This window comes from Manis pentadactyla, chromosome 16 (assembly GCF_030020395.1).
Source record: "Manis pentadactyla isolate mManPen7 chromosome 16, mManPen7.hap1, whole genome shotgun sequence".
NCBI lineage: Eukaryota > Metazoa > Chordata > Mammalia > Pholidota > Manidae > Manis > Manis pentadactyla.
The window spans coordinates 53,691,477-53,714,960 of NC_080034.1; the positions used below are offsets into that span (position 1 = coordinate 53,691,477).

At 42.3% G+C, this 23,484-nt stretch overlaps 1 protein-coding gene across 2 annotated transcripts in view; it reads right to left on the reverse strand.

Annotated features, from left to right (window-relative positions):
* Positions 1-13,079: 13,079 nt before the first annotated feature.
* LOC130681196 (enoyl-CoA delta isomerase 2-like) overlaps positions 13,080-23,484 on the reverse strand; it is a 44,381-nt gene continuing 33,976 nt past the window's right edge. For both annotated transcript variants that reach the window (XM_057493682.1, XM_057493681.1), the window contains one exon: positions 13,080-13,351. In XM_057493682.1, the coding sequence (XP_057349665.1) occupies positions 13,199-13,351 (153 nt within the window). In that variant the 3' untranslated portion in view covers positions 13,080-13,198. The remainder of the gene's footprint in view (positions 13,352-23,484) is intronic.

The window sequence follows — 23,484 nt, forward strand, 5'->3', positions numbered from 1 at the left end:
CTGAGAGATCCTAAGCCCCACAACCCAGAAAAGCTCCTCCCAAGGTTTATTTTCTGTTTTTTAGTATAATTGGCATGCAGTATCCAATGACACTCATATCTCAGAGACAATGCCGGTTCAGTTCCACACCACAATAAAGCATCTCAAGCAAGAAAGTGAAATGGATTTTTTGGTTTCCCAGTGCATATAAAAGTTACCTTCACACTATAGTTACCTCTTAATCCCTGTCACCTGTTTCACCTACTACCCACTGCTCCCTGCACTGGTAATCAACAGTTTGTTCCTTATCTATGAGTCTGTTTTGTTTTACTTTGTATTGTTTTTTTAGTTTCCACATACAAGTGAAATATGGTATTTGTCTGTGTCTGATTTATTTCACTTACCATATTACCCTTCAGGTCCACCCATGTTGTCACAAATGGCAAGGTTCCATTCGTTTCTATTGGTGAGTAATCCTCCTTTGTGTAAATTTATCTTCTTTATCCAATTATCTACTGATGGATAATTAGGTGGCTTCCTTATCTTGGCTATTGTGAATAATGCTGCAGTGAACATGGGGGTGCATATCTCTTTGAATTGGTATTTTGGATTTTCTTTTTTTAAGTTTTTTAGGGACTTCCATATTGTTTTCCTTAGTGGCTACACCAATTTACATTCCCACCCACAGTGTACAAGGGTCAGGTGGTATCTCATTGTGGTTTGGATTTGCATGCTCCTGATGATTAGTGATGTGGAGCATCTTCCCATGTGCCTGTTGGCCATCTGAATTTCTTCTTTGGAGAATTGTCTCTGCATATCCTCTGCCCATTTTTTAATCGGGTTATTTGCTCTTCGGGTGTTGAGGCTGTAACATTTCCAGAATATCTCGCCTGGCTTTAGTATATCTGCATATCAATAGGCATTCAGAGGTGGAAAGAAGTATGGCTTTAGTGCATTTGCATCTTTCCTCAGGGGTGGAGAAGTTCATCTCCGTATCAGTGGGTGATTACCTGGGTAACAGAGGGCTTATCTGTACCTGAGAGGTGAAAGGGAAGGGGGATGTTGTGGCTGCTTGAGCAGAGAAGACGGCCTGGGACTGCAGTTTGTGAGCAATAAACGGGTTTTAAACTTTATTTCTCCATTTAACTGATTTTGGTTTTTAGGGGTATTTTGCCCTGGGATTTCCCTTCCCCAGACTTACAAATGGTCAATATAGTCTTTTGGTATTTAAGCTAACACATTAGAGATCAGCAAGGTGATAATCAGCAGGCAAGTCATTACATGATTAGGGAATTAGACCAAACCTCTGTGGCAAACAGATTACAGCTTGACCTGCACATCATAATTTTCTACCACAAGCAATCTAACAAATACCATTTCCTATGATAAACATCCATGTCTTGAGGTGGACACAATAAGAAAACCCAAACCTTTCAATATTACCTAGAAATTTCTGTCCTAACCAAACAGACTTATAAACACATTTTAAAAAATGAAAACATACAAAATAAGTATAGATTCAATTTAAAATACTTAGTACCAAGATATGTACGTGTTTGCTAAATCTCTCTTGTCTTTCTAAGTGAAGGCTAACGGTTATTAAGTACTTAACAATCTCAAAAGCAATAGCTTCCTCAGAGGCCCCTGCTATTGACATCAAGTCTCATTTTAACTTTCAAGGCTAAGTTCAAGATATCTGATGCTTGTAATTTTCTTAATCCACTTAACGACATAGAGAAGTTTATTTGGATGTGAACATTACATTAGACAGTTTTTGATTATTCAGCTAAATATCAGGTAACATTTCCTCAGCGGTAATAAAAAGGAGAGTGGAGAGGAAACTTGGAGTGATGGATACATTATGGCATAGACTGTGGTGATGGTCATGGATGTAGATTTACAACTCATCAGGCTGTACACATGAAATATGTACAGCTTTTTGTGTATCAATCACACCTTCGTAATGTTTTTGTTTTTTTTTAAAGGGCCATTTTTAAAAAGCTTGGCAAGTAACAAGGTTTGCTTCACTGAATGGACAAATGGCCTTGCTGGAGGGCTGGAGAGAGGATGTCTAAAACTGCATCCATTTACAAGGGTCAGAAAGCACCAGCCCAAGGCTGCATGGCACCAACAAGGGGCCTTGGCCTTACTTCTGGATGATGGTGACTTAAGAGTCCTTGTTTCTCCCCACCCCTATATGCCTGTTGTCACTGGCACCACTGAAATTGGATTTAGAGAAAATTACAATCCTGTATATCTCAGCCTCCTGATTCTAGAAACATGCATAAAGCAAACATGATGTGGGTCAATCCATTAACTTAGAGCTCTGGTTCCTTCTCTCCCTCCCACCTCAGGCCTTACCAACTCCTTCCTACCCACACTCCTGCTTCTACGTTCCTAGATGCACAGGCACAGGACTGGGGCACTGTGAGTAAAATTGTGGTATTTCCAGAATATCTCACCTGGCTTTAGTACATCTGCATATCAATAGGTATTCAGAGGTGGAAAGAAGTATGGCTTTAGTGCATTTGCATCATTCCTCAGGGGTGAAGAGAAGTTCATCTTCATATCAATGTATGACTACCTGGGTAACTGGAGGGCTGATCTATACCTGAGAGGTGAGGGGAGGGCCGGTTTTGCTTCTGCTGGAGCAGGAAAGAGAAGGCCCCAGACTGCAGTTTGTAGGCAATAAACAGATTTTAAACTTCATTTCCCCTTTTGGCTGAGTTCAATTTTTAGAGGTATTTTGCCCCAAGATTTCCTTTCCCCGGACTTCAGGCACCTACAGGACAGGAGGAACCAGCCTTGCTCATCAACCACCAGGCTTTCTTTGGAGACCCAACTCTCTGCCTCCAGAGGGGGCTGCCTGCAGCCCAGACGCTCAGCACAGGAGTCTGAAGGATCAGTTAAAGAAGAGCAGCAAGTGGGAGGGGGCAGTGGTGCTCCACGAGGGAGAAGGTGCCCTTTGTTTGTTTCTGTTCCTCCCCAGGAGGCCCCCAGACGGAGAGTGGGTTGGGCAAACAGGTTGTAAGTCCAGAGAAAGGAAATCCTGGGGCAGAATACCTCTGAAAACTGAAATCAGTCAAAGGGAGAAATAAAGTTTAAAACCCGTTTATTGCTTACAAACTGCAGTCTGGGGCCTTCTCTCTCTCGTGCTTCAGGAGAAGCAAAACCGGCCCTCTCCGCACCCCTTGGGTACAGATAAGCCCTCCTCACCCAGGTAATTACCCATTGATATGGAGAGGAACTTCTCTCCACCCCTGAGGAATGATGCAAGTGCACTAAAGCCATACTTCTTTCCACCTCTGGATGCCTTATTGATATGCAGATGTACTAAAGGCCAGGCGAGATATTCTGGAAATGTTGCAAGTTTACCCACACAGGTGCTGAGCGAATTTTGGGGTAGTAGGGGCCTCCTCTTGGGCAATTACAACAGAGTGGAGACAAAGGTGTTGCCAAGAACAGCAAACTAAAAGGAACTGGTGAAAGGTACCTGGGGCAGACTGGCTAGGGCGGGCTGCTTCCTATACCCCCTGCTACCTTCCCGAGGCGGCTCTCCTGAGGTGGCAGCTGCTAGAATGAAGGCTCTGCCCCTAGGAAGGAATTAGGGAGAGTGGCCCCTAATCACCCACACACCTTTGAACCCTGTTCATCAGTGTAAACCTCTTCTAGTATACTGTTTTTCAGGCTGGCCCTCCTGCAGTGGCTGCGGCCTCATTACTGTCATACTATTATGCTCCCCATTTACAGATGAGAAATATTTCTATATTCTTGTCTAACTCTACCAAGCTAGGGACTTAGAAAATGGTCTGTGCCCTTTGAGAAACTTACAATTGTCTTAAGAATTTGTCCCAGAGTTCTTCCTTTTGCCCCTCTAGACCTATTCTCCACCTGCCTGGTGACCCAGGGGGCCAGTCAGAGTGAACCACACATGGGCCCAGGGAGGAGGGCAGCCTTCCTTCAGGCCCAGCTCTACTGGGGGCAGCCACATCCCAGCCCACACTCCTCTGCGTGGCCTTTTCTAGGTTCTGGGCTCTCAGTATGCTTAGGAGTGGTAAGATCCTCTCACAAGGGCAGGAGTAAACTTCACTTTATTTTGTGGTTTCCTTATTCCCTGTCCACACTTTTATAAATACACCCCTTTGTTAAACCCTGTTCAAATTCCTAATTTCAGAATACACTGGATATGCTGGAACACTGAAACAATATCACTCTTAATAAAACAATTATTTAAGAGAGAACAATATACAGATGTGTTGGTAGGAATTGTAGATTTTAGATGGATAAATTGATGAAGAATCTCACTGCAAGATCTCAACAAACCCCAGGGCCACCATGGCATGGACATATCACTTAGCACCCAGGGGCAGCTCCTATGTCCCTAAAGCCTCCTACCTAGGTCTCTAAGCACAATGTTAATGGATTTCTTCTTTGGCTTTATTATTGCCTGCCCTTGGCATTTTCTTCTGGAATGAAGCCCTCTACATAGATGTAGGACAACATTTAAACTTACTGCTACAATGGGATTCTGTGACCCAGGTACTTTCTTTGAGCAGGAAGAATCTGACAGCTCTGGATGTTCTTGTCTGCTTGGGATGAAGATGCCAAATGTGGTGGCAAAATGGGAGGCAGAAGAAGGGCAAGTGAAGATCTAGAAAGAAAACACAGCCTTGGAGTCTTCTCTGCCCATATCCCAAGTGTTTTCCTTACTGTGCTGAGGGCTTAACCTTGGTTTTTTAAAAAGACAAGCCAAGAACAAAAATGGAAACAACATAAATGCCCAACCACTTTGGTCTAATAACACAGTGAAGTGTGAAGGATAATTATGGAAACTGCAGAAACATGGGAACTGTTTGTGACATAAAGTTAAATGAATACAGCACAACATTCAGTAGCATATATACCATGGTTATAACTCCGAAAAATATTTAGGTACAAAGATAGATTCTGTAAGGATAAAACCAAAAAAGGAAAATAACGCATTAAAGTGATAGGACTGTGTCTTTTATCTTTTTTGTCTTTATTGGAAGAGATTGTCCACTTTGGGCCTTTTGACTCCTTACATATCTTTTTGGGAATTCCAGCCCTGTTGGTCTGGGTTGGTGCAGCTGTCAACCTTGAGAGATGAGGTAATATTGCTCCCCAGTCAAAGAATAGACTTGCTTATTGCTTATTATAAAGGCAGTGGATTACTTAAGCTCTGTGTTCCTCAGCTGTGATGCCGAGCGTCCCTCTGAGTCCACGGCATCACCTGAGTGGGGACTGGGCTGAGGAGCACTGGCTGGTGAATGTGCCTGTGGGTGGTAGTCCAGTGTCTCTGACCTAGTTTTCTCATGTCTTCTGCCTGCATTCACGACACAGGAACAGGCTGACTTAGCTTATAAGTAGGCTGAAATCCAATCTCAGACTTTAACATTATTGCAAAACCAATTTGTAATTATTTATTTAATATTTCTCTTTCCCACCAGACTATAGATATTAGGGGATAAGAATTATGTCTGCCCTTTTTGCCACTGTTTTCCCAGCACCGAAGAAAGCACAGCACAGGGTCAGCTTCAATGAACATTCATTGACTGATGGATTGAAGGAGCAGAGGTGTATAAGGAGCAAGTTCTGAGAATGAATCAAACCCAAATAGGTGGTTTGAAGGCTAGACTGGCACTTTGCAATCATATCTCCTATTGCTCACTAACAGTTAAAAACACCGTGATTGGTGCCAGGCCCTCTTCTAGGTGATTTTCCAAATTTATCACATTTCAGTGCCCATACCCTCCACTTTCTAGGTTACAAAGGGCTTTCACATACAGTGGACCTTAGGCACAACTCTGTGCATCATTAACCCCAAAGTAAGGCCAATAATAATTGCGAGAAATGGCTAACATTTATTGAGTTACTATGTGTAGGCTCCTGTATTAACTTGCTCTTCACCATCCCACGGATTCTGTGAGCACATAACTGTCATCCCATTTTACATTTGAGAAGATCCACCAACAAAATGGTGACTGGCCTGTCCACAGTCAACCTGCTGCTGAGCAGCAGTGCTTGAATAAGAACAAGCAGTCATACTGAAGGCCAGAGGCCAGAGCCACTAAGCTGCTACATTTCAAAGGAGAGAAAAGCAATGTGAGCAAGAGTCCATTGCTGTTGACATCAGCCAGCTAGTAAGTGGAAGAGCTGGGACTCATACCCGGCTCACTTATGAACACTGCTTGGACCTGAACCCAAATCCTAGACCCAATAGTCATAGCCAATCCAAAAATATCCATCTTGATCTGGTCCCGCAGTCTGAGAGCCCTGCAGGTCAGCCACCTTGGTTTCTGCTGACTCTTACCAATTTGCCTGCCTAGTGGCTGCTGATAGAGCTGCTGCCCTCTGACCTATGGCCTCAAGCTTCAGACAGAACTTCTGGACACATTCAAAGGGCTGGTCATTGCAGCAGGAAGAAGGATCTCACGTTGGTGCTGCTGAGTCTGAGGGCATGATTCAAAGACTGGAGCTCTGACGCCCTGTGTGATTCTGAGCCAGCCACCTGCTGCTGGGGCCTGAAGTCCCTTATACTCTGCTTCTCACATAGCATATACTGCATCATTTCCATTTAGCACACATTTGTCATTTCCTGTGGAGGGCCTGAAACTTTTCAGTCCATCAGACCTACTCAGTGAGAGCCTCCTTGCCCCCAGACTCTTCCCATTGCCTCTGGCAGCCCTGGGACCCTCTGGGCTTCCTCAGTCATTCATCAAAACTTCTCTGTCTGTGGGGCCCTGTGCTCATCTGTGAAAAAGGACACTTTTATTTCACCATGAAAGTTAAAAGTTTGGCCATCCAGTTAAAATTTTATTTTTTCCAGGAAACTTAATGCCTTAAATCTCTTTAACTATCTCTATTACAAAAGGCTTATTATCTCCCAATACCTTCATTATTACAGATCAGAAGCAAGTTCACTGATCACAGGATATTAGCCTTGGAAGCATCAATCCTTAATATGTGGTAGGCAGGAGACTGAACGAATCAGCTAACATTTCATTTATTAAGTCAATAAGCATTTATTTATTAAACACTTAGTTACTATGTGTCTGGCCCTGTGGCTAGGTGCCAAGAAGACAAAATGAACAAAGAAAGAAATACATACTCAAGCACGTTATGGTTAAGAGGGAAAGACAGGCATGCATGAACTATTACATATTTTATGCCATAATGCATCAACACACATGAGCAAGTGATAAACCACTTGAGGAGATCTAGAAAGGCTTCACAAAGGAGGTGACATTTTCATTCTTTTGCATGTAGCTGACCAGTTTTCCCAACACCATTTATTGAAGAGACTGTCTTTTCCCCATTGTATATTCTTGCCTCCTTTGTCATAGATTAGTTGACTGTATAAGCCCAGGTTTATTTCTGGGTTCTCTATCTTGTTCTATACACCATACACAAAAATGAAGTTGAAATGGATTAAAGACCTAAATGGAGGGCCTGAAACCATAAAACACCTAAAAGGAAGCATAGGCAATAAACTCTTGGACATTGGCCTTAGCAATTTTTTTCTGTATATGTCTCCCTAGGCAAGCAAAACAAAAACAAAATAAACAAGTAGCACTACATCAAACTAAAAAGTTATGCACAACAAAGGAAACTTTCTGCAAAATGAAGAGGCAACCTACTGAGTGGGAGAATATACTTTGTAAATGATATATCTGGTAAGGGGCTAATATCCAAAAACTATAAAGAACTCATACAACTCAACATCAAAAAACCTAAATAATTTGACTAAAAATGGGCAGAAGACCTGAATAGATATTTTCCCAAAGAAGACATGCAGATGGACAACAGATAAATGAAGAGATGCTTACCATCACTAATCATCAGGGACAGGCAAGACAAAACCACAATGAGATATCACCTCACACCTGTTAGAATGGCTATTATCAAAAAGACAAGAGATAACAGCATTGGCAAGGATGTGGAGAAAAGTGAACCCTCCTACATGTTGGTGGGAATATAAACTGGTGCAGCCACTATTGACAACAGTATGGCGGTTCCACAGAAAACTAATATGAGAAATATGATACAATTCAGTAACTCCACTTCTAGGCATTTACGCATAGGAAAAACCCTCACAAACTCAAAAAGATATGTTTATTTTTGCAGCATTATTTAAAATAACCAAAATATAGAAACAATCTAAGTGTCTGTCAACAGATGAATGAATAAAAAAGTGGTACATATATACAATGGAACATTACTCAGCCATAAAAAATAATGAAATCTTGCCATTTGCGACCACATGGATGGGCCTGGAAGGTGTTACACTAAGTGAAATAAGTCAGACAGAGAAAGAGAAATACCAAATTATTTCAGTTATATGTGGAATCAAAAAAACAAAACATAACAAAACAAAACAGAAATAGACTCATAGACACAGAGAAAAAACTGGTGGTTGCAATAGAGGAGATGGTTGCGGGTAGGGTGAAATAGGTGAAGGAGGCAGAGGGACAAAATTTCAGTTATAAAATAAGTAAGCCATGGGAATGGAAGTACAGCATAGGGAATATAGTCATAACTTTGTATGGTGACACATGGTACCTATACTTACTGTAAGCAAGCATTTCATAATGTATATAATTGAATTACTATATTATACATCTGAAACCAATATAATATTTATTGTATGTCAATTCAGTTAAAAGGATGTTTTGAAGAGAATGAAGTCTGAGCCAAGAGTTTCTCCTGAATTTCAACCACAAACCATATTTGGGGCTTCCTTTCCCCACAGTTCTGGGCGGAAGTTGAGAGGAAGATAGGTCAGCTACCATGGGTGAAACCATAAAGGTTCTCCATCACTCTTGTGTGGCGAAGGGGTCCTCTAGAGGGAGCCAGATGACTGTGAGAGGGGGAAAGATTTGAGGCACCCTCTTTGGTGTGTTTGGCCAACTCATTTGCAAAACATTCCTTTTAAACAGTTTTACCTAACTCCCAAATCACTGTAATCTTATAAATCTGAGTGTTTCTTTCTGAGCAACTTATTGACTTCTCTTACTTGATGTAGAAATGAAACCTGAGTGTAGGTATAGGTAACAACTCAGGTATTTCCATGAAATTTAACACAAGGGTCCCCCTCTTATGAGTGTCGATGCTCACATTGGTTTGACTATATCTTTGCAGGTGTTCTTTTGAAGGATAAAACAAGCTTTTGAAGCCTGTCTATGAATTCTTGTTATTTCAGAATTTCAGAATACAGTTTTTTTTTCTGCTTTAAAAAAAAAACACAACAGAAGAAATTTATTCTCTCACAGAATGGGTGCCAGAGGTCTGAGATAAGGTGTTGGCAGGGCTGGTCATTCTGAGGGCTCCTTGCGGTTTGCTGACGATTTTTGGTGCACCTCCTCCCTGGTTCATCTTCACCAGGCTGTGTGTGTGTGTGTGTGTGTGTGTGTGTGTGTGCATCTTCACCAGGCTCTCCGTGTGTGTGTGTGTGTGTGTGTGATTCTCCCTGTCTCCAAATTTCCCTTTATTAGGACAGCAGTCATATTGGATTACGGCCCACCCTAAGGAGTTCATTTTAACTTGATGTCTTCTGTAAAGACCCTATCCCCAAATAAGGTCATATTCTGAGGTACTGGACACTAGAAAATCATCATATGAATTTGAGGGGAACACAATTCAATCCAAAGCAATGCCCAAGCTAGGAACCTTAGACTTACTGTGTGTGCTCCTGCTTCCAGGCTCCCTAACCCAGTCTTTAGCCAAGTTTCATTGCTTCTCTCCATGGCCACCTTCTGGCCTGCACCTTTATCTCCAGGTGACCTCTGACCCCAACCCATCTCCTCTAGCCCATCCTCCCTGCAAACTGCTGTAGTCCGAAAACCATACAGCACTAGGTTTGTTACATTGTTCTGGCTGCTCAAGGACACACACCAACTGTCTAGTAGTTTCAGAATCAAGTTGGGAGGTCTTGCAGGTACGTCGCCACACTGTGGAGAGGCTGACTGGTTTTCAGTGGCCCCCAAATGTGAGCTGTTTAGTCTGTTTGCAAGCCTCCCATTATTTCCATTGCCCAGAAAACCTTCCTCTGCCTGGTCCAAACTTGTACACACTTAAAAGCCAGCCTTCTTCAGTCACACTTCTTCAGTGACACCTTCCCTGATGGTTCCCTCCTCAAGTCTGACCAGGTTACTGTACAGCTCCAACCTCAATTCATTTGGCTGTTTTATGTGTGTCTCTCCAAGCAGGCTGTGAGCTGCATATGGGCAGGACCACAGGTGGCATTTCTTTTGCCATCCCTGCCCAGTACAGTGTCTGAGACATACAAGATATCCATAAATGTTGGGTGAATGAGGTGAAAAATAAGTGATCTATGACTTGGTGGGTGAAAGAGTGACTTACTTGATGACTGTGTGGCTGAAAGGCGATGCTAAGGGCAGGGTTCCACGCCTGCTGGCCACTTCATTAAATCCTCACTTGTGATGATGGAGGGGGCCTCAGTGTGACAGAGAATTGCTCCCTAGGGGCTATGCTGCTCCAGGCATTGTCCTCACTGAGGCAACCTCAGAACCATTGTCTAGCTCAGCAGGGAGTGTAGAATGGCTGGAAGCCCCCCACCATGCCCTGTGTCCCAAAGCTCCTTTCGATAAGTACTGTGTTTTTAGACCTTCATGGACACAGGAAGAGTGATTTAGATTTTCAGGGGGAGGCTCGTATGCAGGCACCTGGACAGGTTTGCTGATGATCACCTGTACCCCTGACAACTATGGCCTGCCAAGAGGCAGGTGAAGGAATGTCCTGATGTTTCCCAATGTGCTGCCCAAAGGGGAAGGATTTAGCCCTGACCTTTGTTCAGGGTACTGTGTGAACAAAGCACAAGAAAACCTTAACCAATGGGCTTCTTGATTACTTTTATCAACAGAGAAGTAACCAAAAGGAACCTTGAGATCAGAGGTCATTGCCTCCCCATGTGCCCACAACAGCCCCGACAGTGGCCGTTTCTACTTGAACACCTGCAGCCTTCACCTGCAGATGAGACAGATGCTACTTCACAATGAAAATGCAAGAGATGTGCATGGGCATTTAAAAGCCCCCAGAGGAGAGGACCATTCTCAGCCCATGATGGAAGCCCTAGCGTTTGTAAGGTGGAAACCCCTCTGGGACCTGATGCTGCTGGGGCCTGGGGGCAAGGCAGAGGGAAATGGAAGGGCTGGCTCGCTCCCTCTGAAGGTCCTGCTTTGGTTTGTGTCAGGACTGGAGTTGGAAACATTTGGAGGTCAAACCATGAGAATAGGTCCCTAAGGGCCAACACGGCAGGAGAATGAGCCACTTCTACCCTGAAGACAGGCCCACCCAAGACTAGATACATAATTTTCTGGGCCCAGTGCACAATGAATGTGAGGGATTCCTTGTACAAAAATTATCAAAAAATATTGTTAAAAAAATATCAAGATGGTGACATCAGCAGAGCATCAAGCCAAGTGTGGGGATCTTCTGAGCATAAGACCTTCTGTGATCAGTCAGGCCTCCCGCCTGGAAGTCAGGGCTGGCCCCACATGGTGGGAGCACAGTGACCCACACCCGGCCCCCCCAGGGCCCCTGCTCAGAGCTTGCGTCCCCTGGTTGCTTCTTCCCATCACACGTGGAGCCTCTGTCCTTTCTGCAGTGCGGGCACTGGCTGGAATATTTGTTTATAATAACACAGTATGGGTGCACCTGATGTGTTTCTATATATGTTTACATATAAAAATAAAAATGTTCTTTAAGAAAAACAAATTTAACCTAAGAGCCTGAGTTTTATTTGAAACTAGTTGCAGTGTGCTCAGTGTGGGTCACCTGGATCAGGGTGAGCAGTCCTAGGGAGACCTGCTCGGGGAGCCCAGTCAGAATGGGTCCCCGAAGCAAGCAGGACTTAGATAGCGAGGAAGGAGCCAGCCACCTGGGAAGGGACAAGACAGAATCCAGTAATCAGGTGGCAATGTATCTGTCCGTCCCCAGCAGGCATGAGAGTTGGTGGCCACCTGCCAAGGGAGGATGCTGCCCGCCAGCGGGAGACAATGGTAACTGATCAAATCAATGTCAGCATGACCTGAACAGCTGAGGTGTGCTGCCTGCGCATGCATGTCAGGGCACGCCCATGCAGCATGCACATGTCTGCATAGGGGCTGAGCGCCTGGGACAGAGGATGCCCGAAAGCTGAGGGAGATGGTGCACTGCATCACTGTGTGTGCTCTGCATTTAGGGCCCGACTGCTTAACTTCAGACTTCAGTGCTACCATGTGGCGAGATTCTGAACATCAGTTTCTTCATCTGTAAAATGGGAATAGAGTCCTTATTTAACAGTGTGTGAAGATTAAATGAACTATTAGATGTATTGTGCTTAGAGGCCTGGGACAGAGTCAATACTCCCCATGTGTCCCTTATTATAATTGGGGTTAAATCATAATCACTGCAGGACATGATTCCTGAGTCAAGTTCTTGTCTGAGTTAGGCTTGGGGTGGGAGGCTTACACAATTTTGCCTGTACTTTCTACCTTCTGAGTTTTAAGAAGTGGAGCACCTTGGGGCATTCCCACTGATGATCAACTCCTACACGTAGGCGTAGTGCCTAGAACGTTGTGGCCAGTCTTCCACATGGGCTGCCACTCAGAGGTGCACCTTGCACGTTTCAAAAAAGTAACTTCCTTAATGCACATCTGTTGGGTTTTCCTTCCTCTCTCTCCTCTTTATTTCCTTTTTCTCATTTTACTTTAAACCTCTTGAGAATATTAACAAGACTGAGGAAATTTCCTCGGTCCTTTTTTTAACTGCACCATGATTCAGCATGCTTCTGATCATTCTCTTATTCTGGAAATATTGATTTTCTTGACCTTTTAGGGACCTAGTTCTATGTGCTTGCCTTATATGACTTACTGTGACACCAGAAATAGACTGTGATTAATTGATAGTGTTTCTGAAAGCACAGTCACATTAAGAGGCATTTGTCATTTGCTTGATATCTTTCACATACATTTTTTATGGTTTATTAATCTCATGCAAGGATTCAGAGAAAGTATAATTCTTCTAAGAAGATTAGTTGGATGAGGAGAGAATGGGTTCAGGACCACGAAGCAATTCAGAGATAAAATTGGAATTTTATTTATAAAATTTTAATGCATTGAATTTCATGTAGGAACAAAATATCACCAAACAGAAGATGACCCAATGATTTTGTTATGGTGGAATTAAAATGCATGTATTGTCAGAGTTGCATTCTCCTGTACTTTGTGGGGCAGGTGCTTAGCGGAGGGTTTTGTAGTGCAGCAGCATGTGGTAAGAAGTGATAAGAAAGAGGTGTGGTGGGTGATGGCAGGTGACCAGTTGTATTATTTTCTTCTAGAAGGGTGGTAAGGATCTAAATGGGAGAGAGGAACAAGAATTAAAAGGTAATTGCTTCCTAGAGCAACCGAAGTGTCCATCAGTAGAAGAATGGATAAAGAAAGGTGATACATAAACACAATGGAATAAATGGAATATTATTTAGCCATAGAAAGAAATGCTGCCGTTTGTGACAACATGGATGGATCTACAGGGAATTATGCTAAGTGAAATAAGCCAGGCAGAGAAAGACAAATACCATATGATTTCACTTATATGTGGAATCTAAAAACAAAACAAAACAAAACAGCACTAGACACAGAGACATTGAGAAGTGACTGGTTACCATGGGGAGGGGTTGGGGTGGGTGGCTGAAATAAGTGAAGGGGATAGAGTGGCACAAAATCTCAATCATAATATAAATTAGTCACAGGGATGGAAGTACAGCATAGAGAATATATTAAATCATTCTGTAACATCTTTCTATGTTGACAGTAACTACACTAATGGGGTGATGACTTAATAATGTATATAACTGTTGAATCACTATGCTGTATTCTTAAAACCAATATAATATTGTATATCAACTATACGTCAATAAAAAAGTTTTTAAAGGTAATTGTGTCCTAGAAATATCAAAGGAGGAAAGAATTAGAGGACAATAAGGAATTACTATTAATTTTCTTAAGAATTATGGTGGCTTGTGATATCACTGCATAATGAACTATAAAGAGAAAATGTCATAATGTCTGTAAATACCTAATATCTGAAATATTGTACCAAAACTAAGTAGATGGGAAGAATAAAGATGGAGGACTCACACCACCTGATTTCAAGAATTACTATAAAGCCACAGTAATTAAGCCAGTGTGGTATTTGCTAAAGATAGATAAATATAGATCAATGGATTAGAACAGAGAGTCCAAAAATAGATCTGCACTGATATGGCCAATAAAGTATTGACAAAAGTGCAGAAACAAGTTGATGGGGAAAGGAGTCTTTTCAGGAAAGTGTTGGGATAATTATCCATATGTGGAAAGATGAGCTTAACCCATGCCTCATACCCGACACAAGGTAAAACATCAGCTATGAAAATGTTAACATTTTGGTAGATGTCTTTGTAGTATTCCATTCATATGAAGTTGTATCAGTCTGTATATTCTGTATTTGTAATCAGCTTTTTGTCACTTAACATTGAATAATTACATTGCTTCCTTTCACTAAAAGACTCCTCCTGGCTTTTCACTGAAAACATCCTCTGGCTCTAGAGTTATAAGGCAGGGGACTCTTGGGCCCCTTGAGAGGGAACCCAGAAACCCTTGGTGGCCAAGCTAATCTGTCCCATAGGGGTGGCTCAGAATGAAAAACATGACCACTCTCCAATGATAAACCTCAGAACTGTGCTGGAAATCAGGTACCTCCTGAAGAATCCTGAAATGAAGATACCTGCAAAGAGGGCTGTGCTTCATGGGTCACCTGACGTGGCTGTGGGGGCCAGAACTCCTCTGACATTGACAGTATTTAGCCTTTTTTCCTTTGGCCCCACTGCTCGTGTTTTCCAGAACCACAATATCCTGTGAAGTCTGAATATGTCTGTGCCTGTCACCATCTTACTTAAGAAAACCCCAAACCACACAAATTGTAATAAAGATAGTTTGAATTCCACCCTTTAGTTTTATTATCACATGTAAAGGTTGTAGGTGGTTGACACTGGTGAATTCATTATAGGAAATGGTCATATGACTTCCTTCTGGAGGAGATTCCTGTGGAGGAGGGAGAGCTATGACCCATGTTCAGGGGACACTGAGATATATTTAGCCTCTCATAGCATGAGCTGTTGGGTTGAGTCACACCAGTTCTATTCCTCTGTGAGATTTTCAGGCATCAATTGATCTATTAAGTAGGTTCTATTATCTGTCTTAGTTTCATCTACTTAAATGTAAGATTCACTTCATGAGAACAAAAGCTGGACCACATCTGTTTTGTTCTCCTCTTTATTCCAAGCATAAAGCAGAATGCCTGACATCTGATAGGTATGAATTTTAAAACTGTGTTGATGGACAGTTGAATGGATGCATGGATAGACTGAATGAATGATGGATCAGATGGATGGGATGAATTGGTGATGGATGAATGGATGGATGTTTGGTTGGATGGATGGATGGATGGATGGGATGAATGGATGATGGATTCACTGGATGGATGGAGTGGGGGATGAGTTGTTATGGACTTGGTGGTCCTGTAGTTCATTTGGGTACTCCCTTGAAGTGATGAACCCAGGTTTCACTCCCACACACCCCAAACATTAGGCTTCTGTACTGACAGTGGTTTTGTTTCAGTCATAAGAGGAACCAGATAATGAGCTGACTTTGGTTTCTTTCTATTCCTTATAAAACCCCTTCAGTTGCCAACCAAACATCACCACATCAACAAAGACATATAACCCAGTCCCTGTGGCCCCTTCCCTGCCAGGGTCTTCCAGCATGGTGGGCTCAGTCTTCCAAGCCGTCTGCATTTTCATTAGGACATGAGAGGTGTGCGTGTGCCTCAGGTTTCTGGCATGGAACAACTACATTTCAGTGAGTCCGGCCACTGTGAAACTGCTGGCACCTAGTGCCCTCAGATGCCCAGCAGGAAACCCTCCTCCTTTGAGCCCACGGGCCTGTGCCCTTTGGAGCTGCCAGTTTGCTTTTTTCCTTAGAATGAGAAAAGTTTATAAGGGATCCTAGCAAAAGCAAAGACAATGTATTACAGGCATAATCACATTAGGTAAGGCTCCTATGGGGCTTTTAAAAAAGTTGACATCTACATAGGACTCCCATCACCATATTGGCACATTCCTAGGAGTCTGGACACATACCCGTTGAGGGAGCCCACATTATCAGGCACTGTAAGGCCATCCCCAAGACACACTTGATTTTAGTTCTTATCAGCAGGAGTTTATTGAGAGTTTATTTACCTAGAGTGTGCTAGGTACCATGAATTCCTGCATAAAAGGAACATACAATTCGGTTGAAGAGAGAAGATGATGCCATTAGAGAAGAACACGAGGCAAAATATACTCAGAAGCAGAAGGTGAACTCCATGCGCTCTAGTCCAAAAGGGTTGGAGTGTCTTTCTCTGCCTTTAGGTAGTCATCCCACAAATTTCCCAAAGTTAATCTGCTATAAAAACGGAAAGTTAAAAAATATAAAATATAATGATGTCATATAGAGAATCATGACAAATATGTGTTAGAAACTGTTAATAAAATGAACCAGAACCGAGGGGCGGAAGATGGCGGCGTGAGTAGAGCAGCGGAAATCTCCTCCCAAAACAACATATATCTATGAAAATATAACAAAGACAACCCTTCCTAGAATAAAGACCAGAGGACACAGGACAATATCCAGACCACATCCGCACCTGAGAGAACCCAGTGCCTCGCGAAGGGGGTAAGATACAAGCCCCGGCCCCGCGGGAGCCGAGCGCCCCTCGCCCCAGCTCCCGGCGGGAGAAGAGCAGGCACAGCGGGAGGGAGACGGAGCCCAGGGCTGCCGAACACCCAGCCCCAGCCATCCGGGCCAGAGCGCAGGGCGCTCGATACTAGGAAAACAGGGCAGCAAGAACAGTGAGCGGACACTGGAGTCCGGGTGTCGGAGGACATAAGAAAAGCGCGCGACCATTTTCTTTTTTTTTTGCTTTTTTGCTGTTTTGTTTTGGCGAGCGCTTTTTGGAAGTCTTAAAGGGATAGGGACCCCAATACTAGGGAAACAGGGCAGCAAGACCGGTGATCAGAGGCCCGAGGCTGGCACTGGAGAATAAAGACAAACGAGCGACCACCTTTTTTTTTTTAATTTAAAAAATTTTTTTCTTTTTTTTTCCTTTTTTTTTTTGGTGGTCGTTGTTTTTTTTTGGCGGGTGCTTTTTGGAAGTCTGAAAGGGGCAGGGCGGGTCACTTAATTCAGAAGAAGGGAATCCGGGGATCTCTGGGCACCGTAACCCCTGGGCTGCAGGGAGCAAGGAGGCCCCTTACGGACATAAATAGCCTCCCAGCAGCTCCTGCTCCAACGCGACTCCACCACTTTGGAGTAGCTGCCCGAGCCAGGCCACGCCCACAGCAACAGCGGAGATTAACTCCATAGCAGCCGGGCAGGAAGCAGAAACCCTGTCTGCGCGCAGCTGCGCAGCACAAGCCACTAGAGGTCGCTGTTCTCCCAGGAGAGGAGGGCCACAGACCAACAAAAAAGGAAGTCCTTCCAGCCTTCACTCGTCCCAGTTCTGCAGACTATTCCTATCACCATGAAAAGGCAAAGCTACAGGCAGACAAAGATCACAGAGACAACACCAGAGAAGGAGACAGACCTAACCAATCTTCCTGAAAAAGAATTCAAAATAAGAATCATAAACATGCTGACAGAGATGCAGAGAAATACGCAAGAGAAATGGATGAAGTCCGGAGGGAGATCACAGATGCCAGAAAAGAGATTGCAGAAATGAAACAAACTCTGGAAGGGTTTATAAGCAGAATGGATAGAATGCAAGAGGCCATTGATGGAATTGAAATCAGAGAACAGGAACGCAAAGAAGCTGACAGAGAGAGAGACAAAAGGATCTCCAGAAATGAAACAATATTAAGAGAACTGTGTGACCAATCCAAAAGGAACAATATCCGTATTATAGGGGTCCCAGAAGAAGAAGAGAGAGGAAAAGAGATGGAAAGTATCTTAGAAGAAATAATTGCTGAAAACTTCCCCACACTGGGGGAGGAAATAATCAACAGACCACGGAAATACACAGAACCCCCAACAGAAAGGAACCAAGAAGGACAACACCAAGACACATTATAATTAAAATGGCAAAGATCAAAGACAAGGAAAGAGTGTTAAAGGCAGCTAGAGAGAAAAAGGTCACCTATAAAGGGAAACCCATCAGGCTAACATCAGATTTCTCAACAGAAACCCTACAGGCCAGAAGAGAATGGCATGATATATTTAATACAATGAAACAGAAGGGCCTTGAACCAAGGATACTGTATCCAGCACGACTATCATTCAAATATGACGGTGGGATTAAACAATTCCCAGACAAACAAAAGCTGAGGGAATTTGCTTTCCACAAACCACCTCTACAGAACATCTTACAGGGACTGCTCTAGATGGGAGCACTCCTAGAAAGAGCACAGCAAAAAACACCCAACATATGAAGAATCGAGGAGGAGGAACAAGAAGTGAGAGAAGAAAAGAATCTCCAGACAGTGTATATAACAGCTCAATAAGCGAGCTAAGTTAGGCAGTAAGATACTAAAGAGGCTAACCTTGAACCTTTGGTAACCACGAATTTAAAGCCTGCAAATGGCAATAAGTACATATCTTTCAATAGTCACCCTAAATGTTAATGGGTTGAATGCACCAATCAAAAGACACAGAGTAACAGAATGGATAAAAAAGCAAGACCCATCTATATGCTGCTTACAAGAAACTCACCTCAAACCCAAAGACATGTACAGACTAAAAGTCAAGGGATGGAAAAACATATTTCAAGCAAACAACAGTGAGAAGAAAGCAGGGTTTGCAGTACTAATATCAGACAAAATAGACTTCAAAACAAAGAAAGTAACAAGAGAGAGAGAAGGACACTACATAATGATAAAGGGCTCAGTCAAACAAGAGGATATAACCATTCTAAATATAAATGCACCCAAAACAGGAGTACCAGCATATGTGAAACAAATACTAACAGAACTAAAGGGGGAAATAGACTGCAATGCATTCATTCTAGGAGACTTCAACACACCACTCACCCCAAAGGATAGATCCACTGGGCAGAAAATAAGTAAGGACACGGAAGCACTGAACACAGTAGAGCAGATGGACCTAACAGACATCTATAGAACTCTAAATCCAAAAGCAACAGGAAATACATTCTTCTCAAGTGCACATGGAACATTCTCCAGAATAGACCACATACTAGGACACAAAAAGAGCCTCAGAAAATTCCAAAAGATTGAAATCCTACCAACCAACTTTTCAGACCACAAAGGCATAAAACTAGAAATAAACTGTACAAAGAAAGCAAAGAGGCTCACAAACACATGGAGGCTTAACAACACACTCCTAAATAATCAATGGATCAATGACCAAATCAAAATGGAGATCCAGCAATATATGGAAACAAATGACAACAACAACACTAAGCTCCAACTTCTGTGGGACACAGCAAAATCAGTCTTAAGAGGAAAGTATATAGCAATCCAAGCATATTTAAAAAAAGGGAGAACAATCCCAAATGAATGGTCTAATGTCACAATTATCGAAATTCGAAAAAGAAGAACAGATGAGGCCTAAGGTCAGCAGAAGGAGGGACATAATAAAGATCAGAGGAGAAATAAATAAAATTGAGAAGAATAAAACAATAGCAAAAATCAATGAAACCAAGAGCTGGTTCTTCGAGAAAATAAACAAAATAGATTAGCCTCTAGCCAGACTTATTAAGAAGAAAAGAGAGTCAACACAAATCAACAGTATCAGAAACGAGAAAGGAAAAATTATGACGGACCCCACAGAAATACAAAGAATTATTAGAGAATACTATGAAAACCTATATGCTAACAAGCTGGGAAACCTAGGAGAAATGGACAACTTCCTAGAAAAATACAACCTTCCAAGATTGACCCAGGAAGAAACAGAAAATCTAAACAGACCAATTACCAGCAACGAAATTGAAACAGTAATCAAAAAACTACCAAAGAACAAAACCCCCGGGCCAGATGGATTTACCTCGGAATTTTATCAGACATACAGGGAAGACATAATACCCATTCTCCTTAAAGTTTTCCAAAAAATAGAGGAGGAGGGGATACTCCCAAACTCATTCTATGTAGCTAACATCACCCTAATACCAAAACCAGGCAAAGACCCCACCAAAAAAGAAAACTACAGACCAATATCCCTGATGAACGTAGATGCAAAAATACTCAACAAAATATTAGCAAACCGAATTCAAAAATACATCAAAAGGATCATACACCATGACCAAGGGGGATTCATCCCAGGGATGCAAGGATGGTACAACATTCGAAAGTCCATCAACATCATCCACCACATCAACAAAAAGAAAGACAAAAACCACATGATCATCTCCATAGATGCTGAAAAAGCATTTGACAAAGTTCAACATCCATTCATGATAAAAACTCTCAGTAAAATGGGAATAGAGGGCAAGTACCTCAACATAATAAAGGCCATCTATGATAAACCCACAGCCAACATTATATTGAACAGTGAGAAGCTGAAAGCATTTCCTCTGAGATCGGGAACTAGACAGGGATGCCCACTCTCTCCACTGTTATTTAACATAGTACTGGAGGTCCTAGCCACGGCAATCAGACAAAACAAAGAAATACAAGGAATCCAGATTGGTAAAGAAGAAGTTAAACTGTCACTATTTGCAGATGACATGACACTGTACATAAAAAACCCTAAAGACGCCACCCCAAAACTACTAGAACTGATATCGGAATACAGCAAAGTTGCAGGATACAAAATCAACACACAGAAATCTGTGGCTTTCCTATATACTAACAATGAACCAACAGAAAGAGAAATCATCAAAACAACTCCATTCACAATTGCATCAAAAAAAAATAAAATACCTAGGAATAAACCTAACCAAAGAAGTGAAAGACTTATACTCTGAAAACTACAAGTCACTCTTAAGTGAAATTAAAGGGACACTAACAGATGGAAACTCATCCCATGCTCGTGGCTAGGAAGAATTAATATCATCAAAATGGCCATACTGCCCAAAGCAATATACAGATTTGATGCAATCCCTATGAAACTACCAGCAACATTCTTCAATGAACTGGAACAAATAATTCAAAAATTCATATGGAAACACCAAAGACCCCGAATAGGCAAAGCAATCCTGAGAAAGAAGAATAAAGTAGGGGGGAATCTCACTCCCCAACTTCAAGCTCTACTATAAAGCCACAGTAACCAAGACAATTTGTTACTGGCACAAGAGCAGAGTCACAGACCAATGGAACAGACTAGAGAATCCAGACATTAACCCAGACATATATGGTCAATTAATATTTGATAAAGGAGCCATGGACATACAATGGCGAAATGACAGTCTCTTCAACAGGTGGTGCTGGCAAAACTGGACAGCTACATGTAGGAGAATGAAACTGGACCATTGTCTAACCCCATGTACAAAAGTAAACTCAAAATGGATCAAAGACCTGAATGTAAGTCACGAAACCATTAAACTCTTGGATGAAAACATAGGCACAAACCTCTTAGACATAAACATGAGTGACCTCTTCTTGAACATATCTCTCTGGGTAAGGAAAACAACAGCAAAAATGAGTAAGTGGGACTATATTAAGCTGAAAAGCTTCTGTACAGCAAAAGACACCATCAATAGAACAAAAAGAATCCCTACAGTATGGGAGAATATATTTGAAAATGACACATCCGATAAAGTCTTGACGTCCAGAATATATAAAGAGCTCACATGCCTCAACAAACAAAAAACAAATAACCCAATTAAAAAATGGGCAGAGGAACTGAAGAGACAGTTCTCCAAAAAAGAAATACAGAAGGCCAACAGACACATGAAAAGATGCTCCACATCGCTAATTATCAGAGAAATGCAAATTAAAACTACAATGAGGTATCACCTCACACCAGTAAGGATGGCTGCCATCCAAAAGACAAACAACAACAAATGTTGGCGAGGCTGTGGAGAAAGGGGAACCCTCCTACACTGATGGTGGGAATGTAAGTTAGTTCAACCATTGTGGAAAGCAGTATGGAGGTATATCAAGATGCTCAAAACAGACTTACCATTTGACCCAGGAATTGCACTCCTAGGAATTTACCCTCAGAATGCAGCAATCAAGTATGAGAAAGATCAGTGCACCCCTATGTTTATCCCAGCACTATTTACAATAGCCAAGAATTGGAAGCAACCTAAATGTCCATCGATAGATGAATGGATAAAGAACACGTGGTACATATACACAATGGAATACTACTCAGCCATAAGAAAAGGGCAAATCCAACCATTTGCAGCAACATGGATGGAGCTGGAGGGTATTATGCTCAGTGAAACAAGCCAAGCGGAGAAAGAAAAATACCAAATGATTTCACTCATCTGTGGAGTATAAGAACAAAGGAAAAACTGAAGGAACAAAACAGCAGCAGAATCACAGAACTCAAGAATGGACTAAGAGGTACCAAAGGGAAAGGGACTGGGGAGGATGGGTGGGTAGGGAGGGATAAGGGGGGTGAGAAGTAGGGGGTATTAAGATTAGCATGCATGGGGGGGTAGGAGAAAAGGGAGGGCTGTACAACACAGAGAAGGCAAGTAGTGATTCTACAACATTTTGCTACGCTGATGGACAGTGACTGTAAAGGGGTTTATAGGGGAGACCTGATATAGGAGAGAGCCTAGTAAACATAATATTCGTCATGTAAGTGTAGATTAGTGATACCAAAAACAAAACAAAACAAAACAAACAAAAAAAAATGGACTGTTCCTGTGTGGTAACCTCCAATGAGTTCTACACAAGGGTATAAAGGGCATATACAAGTGTAGGCAAAGGGTCTGTTTGTGTTTATACAGAAATCAAAGCCTAATTGGGCTACCCTGAAAATGAACTAAGATACGATATGAAAGAGAACTTCCAACATCAGCACTCTCTGGAAGACTCATGCCAGAAGATGGTCATCAAGAAATCCCAACAAAGATCAACGCACTGCTACAGCTATACATGCACTCATCCCACCAGCTCCTGGACTTGCCACGGGAATGAAGGAGATATCTAAGCTGGCCTGTGCATACAGTGAAACAACAAATTTGACTGGATCTATACTGTTGGAACTCAATCAAGAATTAAGAGAAGTGCAAATTGTAGCGCTCCAAAATCTTACAACTACAGACTATTTACTGTTAAAAGAACATAAGGGATGTGAACATTCCCCTGGAATGGGTTGTTTTAATTTGTCTGATTTCTCTCAGACTGTTCAAGTTCAGTTGGACAATATCCACCATATCATAGATAAGTTTTCACAAATGCCTAAGGTGCCTAACTGGTTTTCTTGGTTTCACTGGAGATGGCTGGTAATTACAGATATGCTTTGGTTATGTAACTATAGTCCTATTATATTAATGTGTGTG